The sequence below is a fragment of the Sprattus sprattus genome (assembly GCF_963457725.1).
Source record: "Sprattus sprattus genome assembly, chromosome: 11".
In the NCBI taxonomy this organism is placed as follows: Eukaryota; Metazoa; Chordata; class Actinopteri; order Clupeiformes; family Clupeidae; genus Sprattus; species Sprattus sprattus.
The window spans coordinates 24,951,033-24,967,361 of record NC_137909.1 but is presented as its reverse complement, the minus strand read 5'-3'; the positions used below and the strand labels follow the sequence as shown (position 1 = coordinate 24,967,361).

The 16,329-nt window shown below is 43.9% G+C and overlaps 3 protein-coding genes across 3 annotated transcripts in view; 2 read left to right on the top strand and 1 right to left on the bottom strand.

Annotated features, from left to right (window-relative positions):
* Positions 1 to 157: 157 nt before the first annotated feature.
* Positions 158 to 8,841, top strand: phyhd1 (phytanoyl-CoA dioxygenase domain containing 1; the record flags this gene model as incomplete). The annotated part of the gene is made up of 11 exons (XM_080847538.1): positions 158 to 190; positions 2,738 to 2,896; positions 4,074 to 4,149; positions 4,474 to 4,521; positions 5,856 to 5,911; positions 6,602 to 6,664; positions 6,745 to 6,766; positions 6,949 to 7,077; positions 7,939 to 8,055; positions 8,440 to 8,566; positions 8,733 to 8,841. The coding sequence occupies 11 exons, from the start codon at positions 158 to 160 to the stop codon at positions 8,779 to 8,781; spliced, it is 879 nt and encodes a 292-aa protein (XP_080703664.1). The 3' UTR covers positions 8,782 to 8,841.
* A 2,568-nt stretch (positions 8,842 to 11,409) lies between these two features.
* Positions 11,410 to 13,039, bottom strand: dolk (dolichol kinase; the record flags this gene model as incomplete). Its single annotated transcript, XM_080847167.1, has 1 exon — positions 11,410 to 13,039. One exon carries the CDS (start codon positions 13,037 to 13,039, stop codon positions 11,459 to 11,461), a length of 1,581 nt encoding a protein of 526 aa, XP_080703293.1. The 3' UTR covers positions 11,410 to 11,458.
* Positions 13,040 to 14,650: 1,611 nt separating this feature from the next.
* The window catches only part of nup188 (nucleoporin 188), a 21,372-nt gene continuing 19,693 nt past the window's right edge, over positions 14,651 to 16,329 (top strand). The window contains exons 1-4 of the mRNA XM_080847794.1: positions 14,651 to 14,689; positions 15,227 to 15,281; positions 15,955 to 16,028; positions 16,227 to 16,311. Coding sequence (XP_080703920.1) covers positions 14,664 to 14,689; positions 15,227 to 15,281; positions 15,955 to 16,028; positions 16,227 to 16,311 — 240 coding nt within the window. The 5' untranslated portion in view covers positions 14,651 to 14,663. The remainder of the gene's footprint in view (positions 14,690 to 15,226; positions 15,282 to 15,954; positions 16,029 to 16,226; positions 16,312 to 16,329) is intronic.

Below are 16,329 nucleotides of genomic sequence, written 5' to 3'. Positions count from 1 at the left end.
CGACTAAAGGTCAAAGTACAAAATCCTCCTATTGCCTCTGTGAAGTTACATTTTAATCGAATTTGACTACTCTCGGATCACACACCGCTCTGGATTGGTCCAGTTAAGGGAGATACCCGGATTGGGGGCGGACGGTTCTCCAGTGAAAGAAGTCGGTATGGATGTCTTAACAGACTCGGACGTGAAAAAGGCAAGTATTTTCCTTAAATTTGACAATTTCTCACAAAACATTCATCATTAACTGGGTTTCGTCTAAGTTGTTGGACTGATGCATAGACGCAGTTCGTGGATTTTTAGTCGCGTATGGTTTTATCACCTGTAAACTTCTCGTACCTTAATGGTAGTCGATCACTTGGTACATTGGGCTGTATCCTATACCCAAGAAATTCAGCAACATTAGGTCCAGAATATCTTATTCTTTCAGCGATGTGCAAATAGGACTTGTTGCACGGGCAGTTGCTTGACTGAGACTCGCTCGCTTGGCCGGGCGTGAGACGGATTACGTAATAGCCTAAAGCATGGCAAAAAAAACAAAACAATAATATGCATGTAGACTACATCAACTTTCCAGCTATCCAAGCCTAAATATCAGTAGTGTGCGTAATAATAGAAGGCGTTTAATGCAGAAAGAAGAGTTGTGTGATGTGCTGAGTGACCTCAGAGTGAGATATGCAAATGAGCTTTGGTTTTTGATCGAAAAAAGGAGGCTCATTTTACTTGATCACTTTTTCACATATGCCTATGCCTTCATTAGATCACATGAAAGCTCGTTTGCTAATACTACCGTGTACAGCAGTTTCCCCTCCAAGTGTGAAGTGCCATAAAGCCAGTTATTGCACTAGTTATGGTTTGGTTGGATTGTTGACCCCAGATGTTAGGTAGACTGAGTACAGTTGGTGCATTACCACACAATCAACCGAAAACGTGATTTTTCATATGATGTTTAGTTTGCTTATCTACTAAAAAAGTGATGATCAATCATTTTGTGGGGATCACGCAGTACGTTTTTTGGCTTCTTTCCAGTTTATTGCAGGCAGGCACAAGCACACAATCTAGGAATATCTACAGAATGGACATCTGTTGACCCCCACACATTAGGAAAACAATACTAGGGCACAACTCAAACCCTCGATAACCTACAATTTTATTGTTTTGGCGCTATATAAATAAAATTGAATTTAATTAACAGAAAACACTGGCTTTGAATTAACTAAGGAGGAACCACAACACATTTGAGGTCAAAAGACAAAGCTTAGAATTAATAAATCATTCACTACTACGTCACACACACAAACACACAGCAAAGTCAAAGTCACATTTATTTGTAAAGCACATTTAAAAACAACTCACGTTGACCAAAGTGATGTACAAATAGCATACTCGCTACAGGCCACATAACCCCCAGTTGAGAAGTCATTGAGGTGGGCGCTTCACACTTGGTTTTACAGTCCTTCTTGCCATAGACATATACATGTATATGTTTCTGCTTCTTGCATCCAGGGCGAACCAGGAGCCGGTAAGGGCCCATATATGTCTATGAGTAAGGGGGTCAGCCAGTCGTGGGGGAGGACCAATGTCCTTCTCCGCCCCACCAGCTGAACCCAATAAGCTTCATCTGAAAGTCTATCCATTGCCAAGCACAGACTGGCTTGACAGCTTTGGGGATGCCCCCTTTCTCCATGGTCCGGAACCGCGTACACGTCCGGCCAGTAGTCCCCCCTTGCTCGGCCAAGCTTGTCTACGGCTGCCTGTTCCATAGTCGACGACTACCTGCTCCATAGTCGACGACTACCTGCTCCATAGTCGACGACTACCTGCTCCATAGTCGACGACTACCTGCTCCATAGTCGACCTGCTCCATTGAGTTCATTTAGAGTCAAACTTGTAGTTTCTGTCATATATTTCAGTCAAACTGGTTGTTGCCGAGGTAGTAAACAGCCGTGGCCCATTACTCTTCCTGTGTGACTGATAGCAGTACATTAGCGTCTGTTAGCATGACAGCTTTAGCCAGCTTGGGATCTACTTGGGATGACTTCACCGGATGTATGTCTCAAATAATCGGTGCCTTGATAACCAGACTGCACACGTACCATAGAGTCTGAATGCGAGTACTGGAATGTTGAAATGACCTAAAATGTCCATCAAAGTAAACAGCTGCCACAATGGATTATTGGTCATTCACACATAAACAGACAAAGAACACCTTACATATTTATAAAAAGGTCTGATATATTTCTCATTCTTGTTAGAATATGCCAATTATAGGCAGACAGCTCACAAATAGACACATTTGTTTTAGTTTGTCTTCAAAAAATTCCAACACTGTCTTCAACGTGAAAGGGAGGTGTTGACCAAAAGCTTAACCATGCCATGACTTCAGGCTGAAGAGGTAGACATCCTCAAACTTACGTTGTTCCAGCTGTCACCTCTGTTCCAACCATATTCCATCTATCCTGTCACCTCCTCTCTCTTCTCTTGGAGAAGAACAGGCCAGGTGATGGCTAATTGCCCCCCATGTCTCTAAACTAATCGCTCCCCTACTCAAACTACAACAATATTTACTCACTGAGAGACAGAGGTTAGGACCAGTTATTCTTTATTCATTTACTTAAATTTAAGTAATTTGCAAAAATGTTGCACTTAAAAATACAATTTGCCATTCACAATTATGTTTTATGAGTTCTTCCTGATGAAATGAACTGACGGTGATAGTGGTTCTGTGGCATTGGTATGATAGTACCAGGATGATGGCTACCTGGTCCTGGAGGGCTTCCTGACGGAGGCGGAGTGTGATGCTCTGCGGGTGCGAATGAAGGATATTGTGGAGGACATGGACGTTCCACCACACTGCCGTATACAGTTCTCCACCAATCAGGAGGAGCAGCTCAAATCCCAGGTATCTTATGCAGAATTTGCTCACGTGCATGTGTGTGCGTGCGTGCGTGCGTGTGTGTGTGTGTGTAAGAATGGGATTGTAGCCTAATTTATTTACATGATCACTCATAGAAGGGTATCTGTGTTTGTTAATGTTTCATCTCTTACGCTACTCCTATGTTCACACTGTCTTCAGATGCAGGTAAGATGTAGTTAGATCTGTGCGTATTATCTTGCCCAAACAGATTCTATTCTTCAGTGCTTGACATGTCTAGTACTTCTTTCTCCTTGTGTAGGAGACTGTACATCTACCCAAATACTATGTACTAGTGTTTCCCAGTGAGGTATAGTGTGTTGCCTCCCAGTACTCTGTGACTGCCGATAGCCTATACATTACATACCCTACACACCTAAACAATAGCTACCTATGAATCCCTAGCATTTCCCCTGTACATTACATACCCTAAACCAGTGGTTCTTAACCTGGATTCAATCGAACCCAAGGGGTTCATTGAGTCACTTTCAGGGGTTCGGCAGGGGTCAAGACACACACAGTATAGCCTGGTTCACACTAGCAATGTCGGGGCGTTTTTATACATACCTACGTTTTGAAGAAATCATATTTTATTTTTCAAATTACGAAGGGTTCGGCGAATGCACTGATGAAGCTTGCAGGGTTCAGTACCTCCAATAAGGTTAAGAACCACTGCCCTAAACCATAGCTACCTATTTATCACTAGCCTTTCCCCTATAAATTAAGTACTCTAAACACCTAAACCATAGCTACCTATTTATGCCTAGCCTTTCCCCTATACATTACATACCCTAAACCATAGCTACCTATTTATATATCCCTAGCCTTTCCATACTCTATTAACATATCAAAAGTTACTAGTTTTTCAGTAACAGACAAGCTAAGGGGAGAGCATATGGGATGTATTAGCGGTGGGTGACTAATCAGGGGAAGTGCTGCATCCATTTGTGGGAAGAATGGGGGTCATTCTTTGGGCAGCTGGGGTCCAATGAGGTTACAGCTGTGAGATCCTGTGTTTAAATGACCCTGTGTGACCCACACGTGTGTGTGTTTGTGTGTGTGTGTGTGTGTGTGTGTGTTTGTGTGTGTGTGTGTGTGTGTGTGTGTGTGTGTGTGTGTGTGTGTGTGTGTGTGTGTGTGTGTGTGTGTGTGTGTGTGTGTGTAGGGAAGTGCTGACTATTTCATCACAAGTGGAGATAAAATCCGCTTCTTCTTCGAGAAAGGAGTGTTTGATGACAAAGGTTTGTACACATGGGAATTTGATATAGTATTGCACTGGTATTACACATTGGCAGCTAATCATGATAGATATTTTCCCCAGCTAAGATGTTCTAAACGGTAGAAGACTTGACTGTAGCCTTTAGCATTGAATAATAAAGCAGACTTATAAATAAAACCTGCTCTCTCTGTGAAGATGCATGATTGCCTCCTAGTCTAATACCATGTGAGTTGTATAATAATGATAATTATAGCCCTTGTGGGATTTAGAGAGTGTTTAACGTAGAATACGACTGGGTCATTAATCTTAAATGAAAGAAAATGAAACGTTGTGATGTGCTGTCTAGGTGAATTTACCGTCCCAAAAGAACGTTCCATCAACAAGGTTGGCCATGGTGAGCAACCATTTGAATCTGAACTCACTCTCATCGCTTGCATTTATTCTTTAAAAGCTTTGAAAAATACAATACACTGAATCACTTGCTTTATCATCCTGATGGCACACCAGATTTACACTGCCCTTCATTGACACTGTTCAATTGACACTGACCTTGTTCATTCATTCATTCATTCATTCATTCATTCATTCATTCATGACATCACACATTTAAGGCTTCATCAACAACGCCTTAACATTGTGCCAGTGTGTGTGGTTTGTGTTTTTGAGAGTGTCTTGCCTGTGTGTGTGTTTTGTGTTTTTGATAGTGTTTTGCCCGTGTGTGTGTTTTGTGTTTTTGAGAGTGTTTTGCCTGTGTGTGTGGTTTGTGTTTTTGAGAGTGTTTTGCCTGTGTGTGGTTTGTGTGTTTTTGAGAGTGATTTGCCTGTGTGTGTGTTTTGTGTTTTTGAGAGTGTTTTGCCCATGTGTGTGTGGTTTGTGTTTTTGAGAGTGTTTTTCATGTGTGTGGTTTGTGTCTTTGAGAGTGATTTGCTCATGTGTGTGGTTTGTGTTTTTGAGAGTGTTTTGCCCGTGTGTGTGTTTTGTGTTTTTGAGAGTGTTTTTCATGTGTGTGGTTTGTGTCTTTGAGAGTGATTTGCCCGTGTGTGTGGTTTGTGTTTTTGAGAGTGTTTTGCCCATGTGTGTGTTTTGTGTTTTTGAGAGTGTTTTGCCTGTGTGTGTGTTTTGTGTTTTTGAGAGTGTTTTGCCTGTGTGTGTGTTTTGTGTTTTTGAGAGTGTTTTGCCTGTGTGTGTGTTTTGTGTTTTTTAGAGTGTTTTGCCCGTGTGTGTGTTTTGTGTTTTTGAGAGTGTTTTGCCTGTGTGTGTGGTTTGTGTTTTTGAGAGTGTTTTGCCTTTGTGTGTGTTTTGTGTTTTTGAGAGTGTTTTGCCTGTGTGTGTGGTTTGTGTTTTTGAGAGTGTTTTGCCTGTGTGTGTGGTTTGTGTTTTTGAGAGTGTTTTGCCCATGTGTGGTTTGTGTGTTTTTGAGAGTGTTTTGCCTGTGTGTGTGTTTTGTGTTTTTGATAGTGTTTTACCCGTGTGTGTGTTTTGTGTTTTTGAGAGTGTTTTGCCTGTGTGTGTGTTTTGTGTTTTTGATAGTGTTTTACCCGTGTGTGTGTTTTGTGTTTTTGAGAGTGTTTTGCCCGTGTGTGTGTTTTGTGTTTTTGAGAGTGTTTTCCCGTGTGTGTGTGGTTTGTGTTTTTGAGAGTGTCTTGCCTGTGTGTGTGTTTTGTGTTTTTGAGAGTGTTTTGCCTGTGTGTGTGTTTTGTGTTTTTGAGAGTGTTTTGTCTCCTCCAGCCCTGCATGCGTATGAGCCGCTGTACAAAAGCATCACCTATTCAGACAAAGTTCAGGTACAGACCCTTACTTACACAACCTACACAGTCTGGAAATGTCCGGTGATGAGTTGTTTGCCTTACAGTGAAAATGGAATGATGAACGTTGTAGCGTCCATTTCTGTAGTTGTCCTCTGTGCCCTCACCTTTACTGCACCGTGTCACTGGACTGCTTAGCACAGCTCATTAGCACACGCTATAATGAGAACATGGTAAATGGACTGCATTTCTAGAGCCCTTTACTACTCATAGAGCGCTCAAAGCACTTCACAGATGAATGCCTCAGACATTCACACATCGATGGAAGAGGCTACTATCTAAGGTGCCAGCCTGCACATCGGGAGCGGTTGGGGGGGTTCAGTGTCTTGCTGAAGGACAATTCGACACTGAGGAGGACTCTAGGTCGAAACTAGCAACCTTCCGATTGCTTAACGACTCCTCTACCTCCTGAACCACGATCGGCCACGGAACATGACACAATGTTTAACAAAGTGCTGAGATCTAGGATTGCCATGAACCACGTCCAACAGAGAAGAGGCTCTTATAATAATGCAGACCAGGAAGCCTGATCTATTGGTGCACAGACAGCATGAGCTGTGTCCATTAGAGATAGCTGTGCCTTCAGGAATAGACCCCCCTTCTGTAAGTGCACTTACTGTGTTTTACGTGATGACAAGACATGGATCTGTTTTCTGCATTCGCCTCCAGGGTTTGGCAAAGAAGTTAGGAATGGCGAGTCCTGTGATCCTGCAGAGCATGTACATATTCAAGGTAAAGTCCATGTGCGGTGTAATGTACTGTGTGCAGGTGTTGTACTGCATATGTTGACCCTCTATCTGTACTTGTTTCAGCAACCAGGCATTGGAGGAGAGGGTGAGTGAGAGGAATGTCTTGCAAACACACACGTAGAAACACACACACACGCACACACACACACACACACACACACATACACAGAATCGAACAAGTTCAGCAGAGATACGTTTCCTGCCCAAAATCTACTATTGGAATACCAGAATTGACATAGAAGAATTGACGGGTTTGTGTTGCCATAGTGACGCCACACCAGGATGCCACGTTCCTATACACTGAGCCACTGGGCCGGGTCATGGGGCTGTGGATTGCTCTGGAGGATGCTACGCTTGAGAATGGCTGCCTGTGGTTTATCCCGGGATCACATTCCAGTAAGCACACAAACACAGACACACATTTGTGCTCATTTATCTCACTTAGGGAATTCACAAGTCTAATCAAATGTACAACTGACTTCTCCTGCAATGATTGTAACTGTTGACCCAACCATAGTATTTTACTGGATTTACTGGATATTCAAAATTGGTATTTATGATCGTTCCCTTGCACTCCTGGACTATTTTATATGCATATTTATATTATTTATTTTATTTTTAATGAACTCTCATTGTACCCTCGGCACCATTGAAAATGAGGATCTTATTCCTCAATGTGTCTTCCGAGGCCTAAATAAATAAATCAATCAATCACATCTAGATACCACCAGTCGGGCCTTTTACAAATTAGACATGTATCAGTACAGTATCACAATTAGTTCTCGAATCATAGACCATGGTCATCTGGATAATTTCAGGGGGCCGTGCTTTCGTCCTTTCACCAAAAGATTCACTTGCATATATATTTGATATGAGTATGTTCACAAGACTGTATTAATGAGTTCTTTATTATTGATCCTCATATTTTATGCGATTAGTATTGAGGAATGCAGTCTGAGGAGTATGTTCATAGGACTGTATTAATGAGTTCTATATTATTGATCCTCATATTTTATGCGATTAGTATTGAGGAATGCAGTCTGAGGAGTATGTTCATAAGACTGTATCAATGAGTTCTATATTATTGATCCTCATATTTTATGCGATTAGTATTGAGGAATGCAGTCTGAGGAGTATGTTCATAAGACTGTATTAATGAGTTCTATATTATTGATCCTCATATTTTATGCGATCAGTATTGAGGAATGCAGTCTGAGGCTCTGCAGAAGTGAACATAACTGAGTGTATGTGTGTTAGCTGGCATCAGTCGGAGGATGGTACGGACTCCAAAAGGCACGTTTCCTCTGACTGATTTTGTGGGGCGCGAGCAGGAGTATGAGGACAAGCTGTTTGTTCCTGCACCCATCAAGAAAGGTTTGAATGTGTAAATAAAATGTGTGTGTGCGTGTGTGTGTGTGTGTGTGTGTGTGTGTGTGTGTGTGAGTGAACGTGTATATTAAGGGTGCGTGTGTGTGTGTGTTGAATGTGTGTATTATGTGTGTGTGTGTGTGTGTGTGTGTGTTGAATGTGTATATAAAGTGTGCGTGTGTATTTTCGAATGTGTATATAAAGTGTGTGTGTGTTAAGTTGTCTTTATGTGCTCCTGAATTGTCTCTGTGCCCATGGCAATGCAAGACTTCACTGTTATGCACTTTGTGTCCAAAAAGACATATGCATGTGCATATAGAGGATCTTCACGATCTGGTGTGTGTGTGTGTGTGTGTGTGTGTGTGTGCGTGACTGCGTGTGTGAGTGTAGGTGGCTTAGTTGTGATTCATGGGGAGGTGGTGCACCGCAGCGCTCAGAACTGCTCCTCTGACTCGCGTCATGTCTACACTTTCCACATCATGGATTCTCATGACACCCGCTGGAGCCCCGAGAACTGGTAAGAAGCACAGCACGCACTGAAACCATGGAAACGGGTAGACCATGGAAACGGAACACTAATAGATCCTCTTCTGTAAATTGTTTATTGATAAATAAATAAGCATTTTCCTCCTTATCAAAAGTTACCTGTTGTGACTTTAAGTTTTCCTCCTTTATGTTCTCAGGTTACAGCCGACAGAGGAGCTCCCATTCCCCTCACTCTACGCTAAATGATTCCTTAATGACGTAACTGTTACAGCACACAACCTCAGCGCGTTCGCTTTTCTAACCTCACATCACCTTAACACAATTACACACACTACAGCAGGCTGCCTCACAGACAGAGCCATGGAACAGTTATACTCAACAGTAATCCTCCGTGGATTAAAATGTGTGAATAAAAGATGCTTTGTTTGAGAAACTGTGTACTTGTTTCTATATGACATAAACATTTATAACGTTTGGCCAATTGTGTGGACTAATCCAAGCTAACTAAGACTAACTAACACACTAAGAGAAAATAAATACAAGGTGTGTGTGTGTGTGTGTGACTGTGACCTTGAAAGGAACAATTCATACAGTCAGTGGCCTTCACGCCTTATTGGGTGAAAGCCCAGGTTTGGGTGTTTTACTCTAATTATGGATTTGAACTCTAATTATGGATTGAATGAGAGCATTTTGTGGCTAATTTTGTTTGTGGGTGGTAAGTATATAAGGTGTTGTGGAAGGGCGACATGACTGTGTGTGTGTGTGTGTGTGTGTGTGTGTGTCTGTGTGTGTCTGTGTTGAAATGAGAGAACAGCATGTGCTGTGCTTGGTTGTTTGTGCAATGTGTGCAAAATAAAAACCACATGGTAGAAATACATTTTTTCTTTATTCAGCATGCCTACTTCCCCCTGACATAAGGCAGAGCTCTGTAGTATTACATTGGAGTACAGCAAAGTAGTGCATGCTGAGAGTATTCACATCCCACAATACTGTCCATTTCTCTCGCTGTAGAAGGGATACATCAGCATGCCTAGCTTGTCACTGTGTGAAATGGGTGGTGATTGGCATAAAGTGGACATAGCTGGTGTCAGAAACGAAATGGTGAAAAAAATAGGCTGAAATCCACCTTCTGAAAGTGGTTGAGGCTGAGAGCTGAGTCGCTCGGTTACAGTTGTTAATTAATAGCAACCGTCCTCTTCCCAAAAACTATGCCTCAAGCCCCTACTTATTTATATCCCAGCCAGCTATGACCGTGCTGAGTGCATGTTAGTGTAGGGGAGATGGAGCATTCAAAGACTGTAGGCATAGAGAGGTAGCCAAGCCATATCTATTCATTCAGATAGAATACGCCAAGCTCAAGTTTCCACCAACCTCATAATACAATCTGCAAGTCATTCCTTGTGGTCAAATATGGGGAGGCTTGTGCGTTAAAGATAAAAAGGAGTAGGTGATTAGTGACAGAAAAATCAATTTTATATCAACACAAAACACTAGTAAAACACACCGCAGTTATTTGGAATTATTATCATCCCTTAAATAATGATAAGAATAATAATAATTATAATAATACAAAAACACTTTGTTTTTACAGTGAAATATCCCAGAATGCACAGCACACTGATGCGGTTCGCCTGGCACAAAGACACAAACCAACTGACTATAGAGCATAGGCATGATCGGTTTTCGTACATTTACATTGGTTACTCTGACACGGGTGTGAGTTGGTTTTGTGGTCAGAGAACCGCAGCTGAACAGGAACATCTTTTTAGTTTCCCCACTGAGGTCAACAGGAAGCCTGGCGCTGCCGGGAAAATCCCCGCCATTTCTGTGCTTTTCAATATTTAGGGACTTGAGCCATGCTGGTTAGGGATCAGCCTTTCTCCCACCCAAACCATCACCCCCCCCCTTCTACATCAACAACCTAAAAAAAACAACAAACACGGAACCAACACCAATATGCAGAGGACTCAGATTGGTTAATGTTCTATCAACTTTACAACTACTACCACCAAATGTCTAGGCAACATGCAGGTTATCTACAGCAGTATTTACACCAGGCTAAAATCACTCACACCAGGTAGCTGCCCACCGCTGGTGCGTTTGGAGGCTACGGTTTTGAAATGAGTTCTGCCCATGACATTGATATGAAACAGGCTTTAAGGCAAACATGTTGGTACGTCCCTTTGAAACTGATGATAGAAAAAGGCAGGTTGAGTATTGAGAAATCATTGCAGGATTAGATCAAGTATTTTGATCTGAAAGAAAAATAGGAACAGACAGAAGCAAACGAGCAAGTAGTAGACGGTGTTCTTCATCAGGCCGATGTAAACGCTGGGCTGGCGTTCGAAACAAAGATGGGAGGTCACCTAAGTTGCTGTATGAATAAACTTGTGTTGAGCGATGGGAGCAAAAGAAAGGGATTATGGAGATTAATTTTATCATAAAACTCATTCTATCCCTCTTAACGATATCCCTCTTGTCATTGGTGTCTGCCAGCAGGTCTCTGGTCGTCAGGTTAACCATCAATGAACATGTGTGCAAACTGTTCCTTCAGCAGTCCCCTGCTGCCAAAGATGAATAATGGATACAATAATAAATTAGAATAAAAGGTCATTAAAGTTGATTTGTCATCCCTTTCTTGTCTGCCCAGCTGCTGTCTTGCTCTCGCTTGGCAGCACAGCCCTTGAAACACCCCAACAGGGGGAGTTCTGTGTGTGTGTGGTGTGTGTGTGTGTATGTGTGTGTATGTGTGTTAATGACTGTTCAGATTGTCTGAATGTCCGTGTGTGTAAAGATGAGAAAGGGTGTCTGTGGTGAGCAGAATAAAGGATGGCTTTACAGTGGATGTGTGTTTGTTGTGTGTGTGTGTGTGTGTGTGTGTGTGTTGTGTGTGTGTTGTGTGTGTGGTGTGTGGTGTACACCCTCATAGCAGCAGCAGTATGTGCAGGTACAGCGGCAGCAGCAGGTTGTCGATCTGTGACGTGTACGCCTCCAGCATGGCTACCATGGTGATGGAGCCCACCACCCATGAGTAGGTGGCGTTCAGGTTTAGGCTGCTGTCTGCCAGCAGGAAGATCGCCACGGCGATGACCTGGGCAAAGACCGAGGTGGCCGTGCCCTCCATAGTCTTCTTCGTGCCAGGCCAGCGGATCTCTCCCATCGAGCTCCCGAACACGGAGGCCACGGCGTCACCCACCCCCACCGACAGCACCCCGGCATAGGGGAGCAGACCCCCAGCTCCGGGCAGGCCGCCCTGGGGTACGCACGGCCCCGGGGTCAGCCACAGGGGCAGGGACACCCCCACCAGCAGGTAGATGTGCGTGAGCACCAGGGGCCCGCTGTCCCGCTCATCCTGGAAGTGTGTGAGCAGCCTCCGCAGGTGCGGCCCCAGCGGAAGGATCCGGAAGAAGCGCACAAACTCCAGGAAGAGGAAGAGCCCCAGGCAGCCGGCCGAGGCCAGGTGGAGCAGCGGCCGGTCCAGCACCAGCCCGGGGACGTAAGTCATCACCGTGACGACGTGAAAGACCTTCCGCACCGCCGTGGACGCGTGCTCCTTTTTGCTGTCCGACGAGTGCCGCTGCCGCCGGTTCTGGTGCATCACCACGCCGACCGCGATCAGCGCCAGCACTGCCCAGTAGGCCAGCAGCCACAGCCGCCGATTGTCCACCGTGAGGAAGTAGATGACCCAGGCTATGGGGTGCGTGTTGGTGAGCACCGACAGCCAGGGCATGATCAGTCCCAGGCCCATCACCGCCACCAGGATGTGAAAGAACAGCGAGCCCGCCCACGAGCCCGCCTCCAGGAACAGGAAGAGCAGCGCGAAGATCACGCCCAGCATCAGGCAGCCAATCACCACCACCGGCAGGTAGTACTGCAGCGGCTCCCCGCGGGCCTCGTTGGGGTTGCTTAGCGAGCGCTTGATGAGCTGGTTGATGATGAGGCTGATGGCGGCGATGACCAGCAGGGCCTCCCCCGGCGTGAAGCAGCGCGGCAGCAGGTAGAGCAGGATCAGGCTCAGGTAGACGAAGATCAGCAGCACCTCCAGCACCTCGATCACCTCCGACACGGTCAGCGTGTGCTTGGTGCAGTACAGGATGGCGCTGCTCGCCACGCCGGCGATCACGCACGTGTTGGTGGGCACGGGCCGCGTCACGCCCAGCGCGATCAGCGTCATGAACATCGCCAGCATCATGCCCGTCACCGTCAACACCAGGCTGAAGCGCTCCATGTGCACGTTGCCCGCCTCGATGCAGCGCCCACGGAGCACCAGGCCCAGCAGGGGGATGACCATGCTGGCGGGCAGGATGCCGCTGCTGGCGCCCGGCCGGAACGAGAAGACGGCCGTGCCCGTCCGCAGGAGCCGTTCCCATTTGTGCTGCACGTAGAAGGCTTGTATCGCCAGGACCACGCAGCACCATGACAACGGGGTCCACACGGCAGAGTGCACGCAGAGCACCATAGCGAACACCACACCCGACTCCACCAGCACCGGATTCATCTCCATGGCTTAGGAGGCAGGGGAGAGAGAGGGAGAAAGAATGGAATGGAAAAGGAAATGGAGAAAGAGAACTAGAAGGCTAAAGAGAGAGAGAGAGAGGAGAGAGAGAGAGAGAGAGAGAGAGAGAGAGAGAGAGAGAGAGAGAGAGAGAGAGAGAGAGAGAGAGAGAGAGAGAGAGAGAGAGAGAGAGAGAGAGAGAGAAAGGAGCAGGAGTTAAACACCAGCTCGAAGAAAGAGGGGTGTGAAGTCGTCAAATTCACACACAGGTCCACCCCATGGCCCTCCAAAGTCACATCTGTTGAAAAGAAAAGAGAGCATCACAACACTAAACAGCAGAGTACTGTGAGGTTATCTTCAAATAACCACAAATAGGAAAAGGACTGTAGAGCCTAAATACTTTTTTCTGAAAAATAATTGTATACTGTTGTTCTCCGCATGCTCCGCATCTTCGTGGAGGCACGAGGACACTTTGGCAATGCAACACATACTTGCGAAATCCAAATAACTTCTACCCGACCTCTAACCAGACTGAACCTTGACACAGTGACGGCCAACACCCAGGATGCCAGCACGTCATGGGAAAAGTGCTCATTTTGACTTTATTAGGGGTCATAAATAACATATTAAACATATTAGTTGTCTTTTAAATGTTGTAAACCAGTCAAAGTGGGATGCGGAACCTCGTTTAACACACAACATGATAGGACTAGCGAGACGTGGTGGCAGTCATCACCATTTACACATATCTTTATATGATAATGTCGCAGGCTTGCAGCATGCCTTTAACGGAATATAATAATAATTAAAGTGGAGCGGAAACGGAAAAAATATCCTAAATATTTATGAATGTGGAAGCATTCAAACGCTGGTACACTTTCATAGACCTAATAGTTTCGGAATGAGGAGGCAGTCGATGTACACTAATGTGTAGCGTAAACAATGCACAGCCTCCTAGCCTATTCACAAAACCGTGCTCGTCGATGCTTTCATTCATTTATTCAGTGGAAGCCTTCGAAGAACTACGACAGAAATATTATGACCCTAGGTATGGTTAACGTATGAATCAATAAAAAAGAGCAGGGCATGTTTGATTGGTAATGTAATGAGCGGCAATGTTATCCTATCAGACCTGTAATCTTGATCCATTATTACCAAAAATGGATTGTCATTTCTGCGGGTGCCAAGGGGAGCAGCTGGTCTGCTATATTGTCACGGTGTTAACTGTGCACGCAGAAATGACAAAACTCGTTAAATGGTATACAATGACTAAAAAAGAAAAGGGCACACTTACCAAATACACTAATTGGTTACTTGAGTTATCATCAGAATTCCGTAATCTCCTTTCCATTCACGCTAACTAGTATTTCTCTCATCAGCTGTCGAAGTCACGAACGCACGGAGGTAGCCATATTTGACAGCTGTATCACGTGGTATTCTACACGCACAATATCAATAGTTAAATATATTGTAAAATGTAAATTTTATGTGAAATCAAAAACACACACAGTACTTAAAATGGCACACATTAACTAAAATTATCCAGCATCAATCTCCTATATCTATTTTAAATTTGAAGAGGTCACGTGACATGGTCCTGGCTTTGCTGATTGGTCACATGTGAGGATGAAAGATGGCGGACTCGGAGATATGTGTCAGGTAAATCTTTGAAAACTAAATATTGTTTTGTCAGACTTTCCATTCAGTTCATGTAGTGTGAGTTTGAGTTTTGTTAAGCCCAAGACGTAATACTTTCTGGGCATGATGGTACAGTTCAAGAATGACATGTAATTAATTCAAATCATCATTTACATCTCCAGTGTTGGAGGGAACGTGTTGCTGACCACATTTGAATAGCATTGCTAATTTGCTAGCTCCCGCAAGTTTTCAAATAACATAGCTTGCAGGTCAAATGTGACATTCTTGCCAATCGTCTGGCACATAGTAATGTAGCGATGCAGAGTATAATTTACAATAGTTATCTGAAATGTAGGTCCCCCTCTTTTGTTATAGAACCTTACGTAGCTAGCTAATGAGAGGTAATAACTTGCCAGACAGCGCAATGAAAACAATGAATGGCCGGATAGAAATAGCTATATGCTTGTGCCAGTCTTGTATGGTTTATGACAGACATTGCACACGCTTGTACACTTACTGTTCGTTATGTGACTTTGAAAATATTTGTTTCTGCTTCAGGAGTAGTCGGCAATTATGGACCATTCTCCTTGGAAGATCTGCTCTGAGGGAACCGGTAAGGATACCTTATTTTGTGTCATATTAAGTTAGAAATAACCTGCAGCCATAAAAATGTTGCTGAAACGCTAGTTTGTCTTACATTTGTCAGTTTCACATTAGAATCACAATACTCAGTGTAACAACGTGTAAAGATAGAATTTAACCAGAAGTTCTTGTGCATGAATCCATCCTCAACCCACTGCCAAATATTTTGCTTTCTGCTAGTAGTCATTGTGGTAGGCTAATACTGTAAATGTTGCCTGCCCATCTAAGGTTATCAACATGCAATTTACAAGGTTATGCAGTTGGAAAAAATATTAATACTTTCTTTCAAAGAATGCTTTTGTTTGGGAGATCATTTCGTTTTTAAACACAATGCTTCTTTTTTCACTTTTCATATGTTTGGTGTATCAATTATTAGAATGTTTTGTTTATTGATGGTGGTGTTAGTATGTTATTACAAAGGCTTAACAGATGTATTGACCCACTGTGATTTAACAGATTTCTCAGTGTGTCCAGTTGTGAGGTTTAAAAGGAGGAAATATGTAACTGTGTGTGTGTTTTGATAAATATTTTAACAAAGAGCCATTGTAGAATTGTCATCAACATACATAATTGGTCAGTTCCATGTATGAGGTGCTTGATTAGTCAGTGATGTGTGTGTGTGTGTGTGTGTGTGAATTTGTCAGGCTCAGATCGAGGCAGAGTTGGAGCGATGCTGGGAAAGAATGCTTCAGGGGCTGAGCTATTACAGGCCACCCAGGTAATACACACACACTTACCCAAAATGATTGCACACAGTTTACCCATTCAACAGGTGAAGGACACAAAACACCAAAAAACTGTTCTCCATATACATATCTTCACTCACCGCATTTAACAGAACCCTGTGCCTGTGCTGTAAATGTCTTTGTAGTAGTACGGTTGATTACACTGAACCTTTTATGTGTTCTTGTGGCAGCACGGCATCTGCAGATAAGTTGAAAGCTGACAAGACAGTGGCTGCACCCATGAAAGAGTTTGGCCTCAGGATTAGCAAACTACTGGTGAGACATTTATTTAGT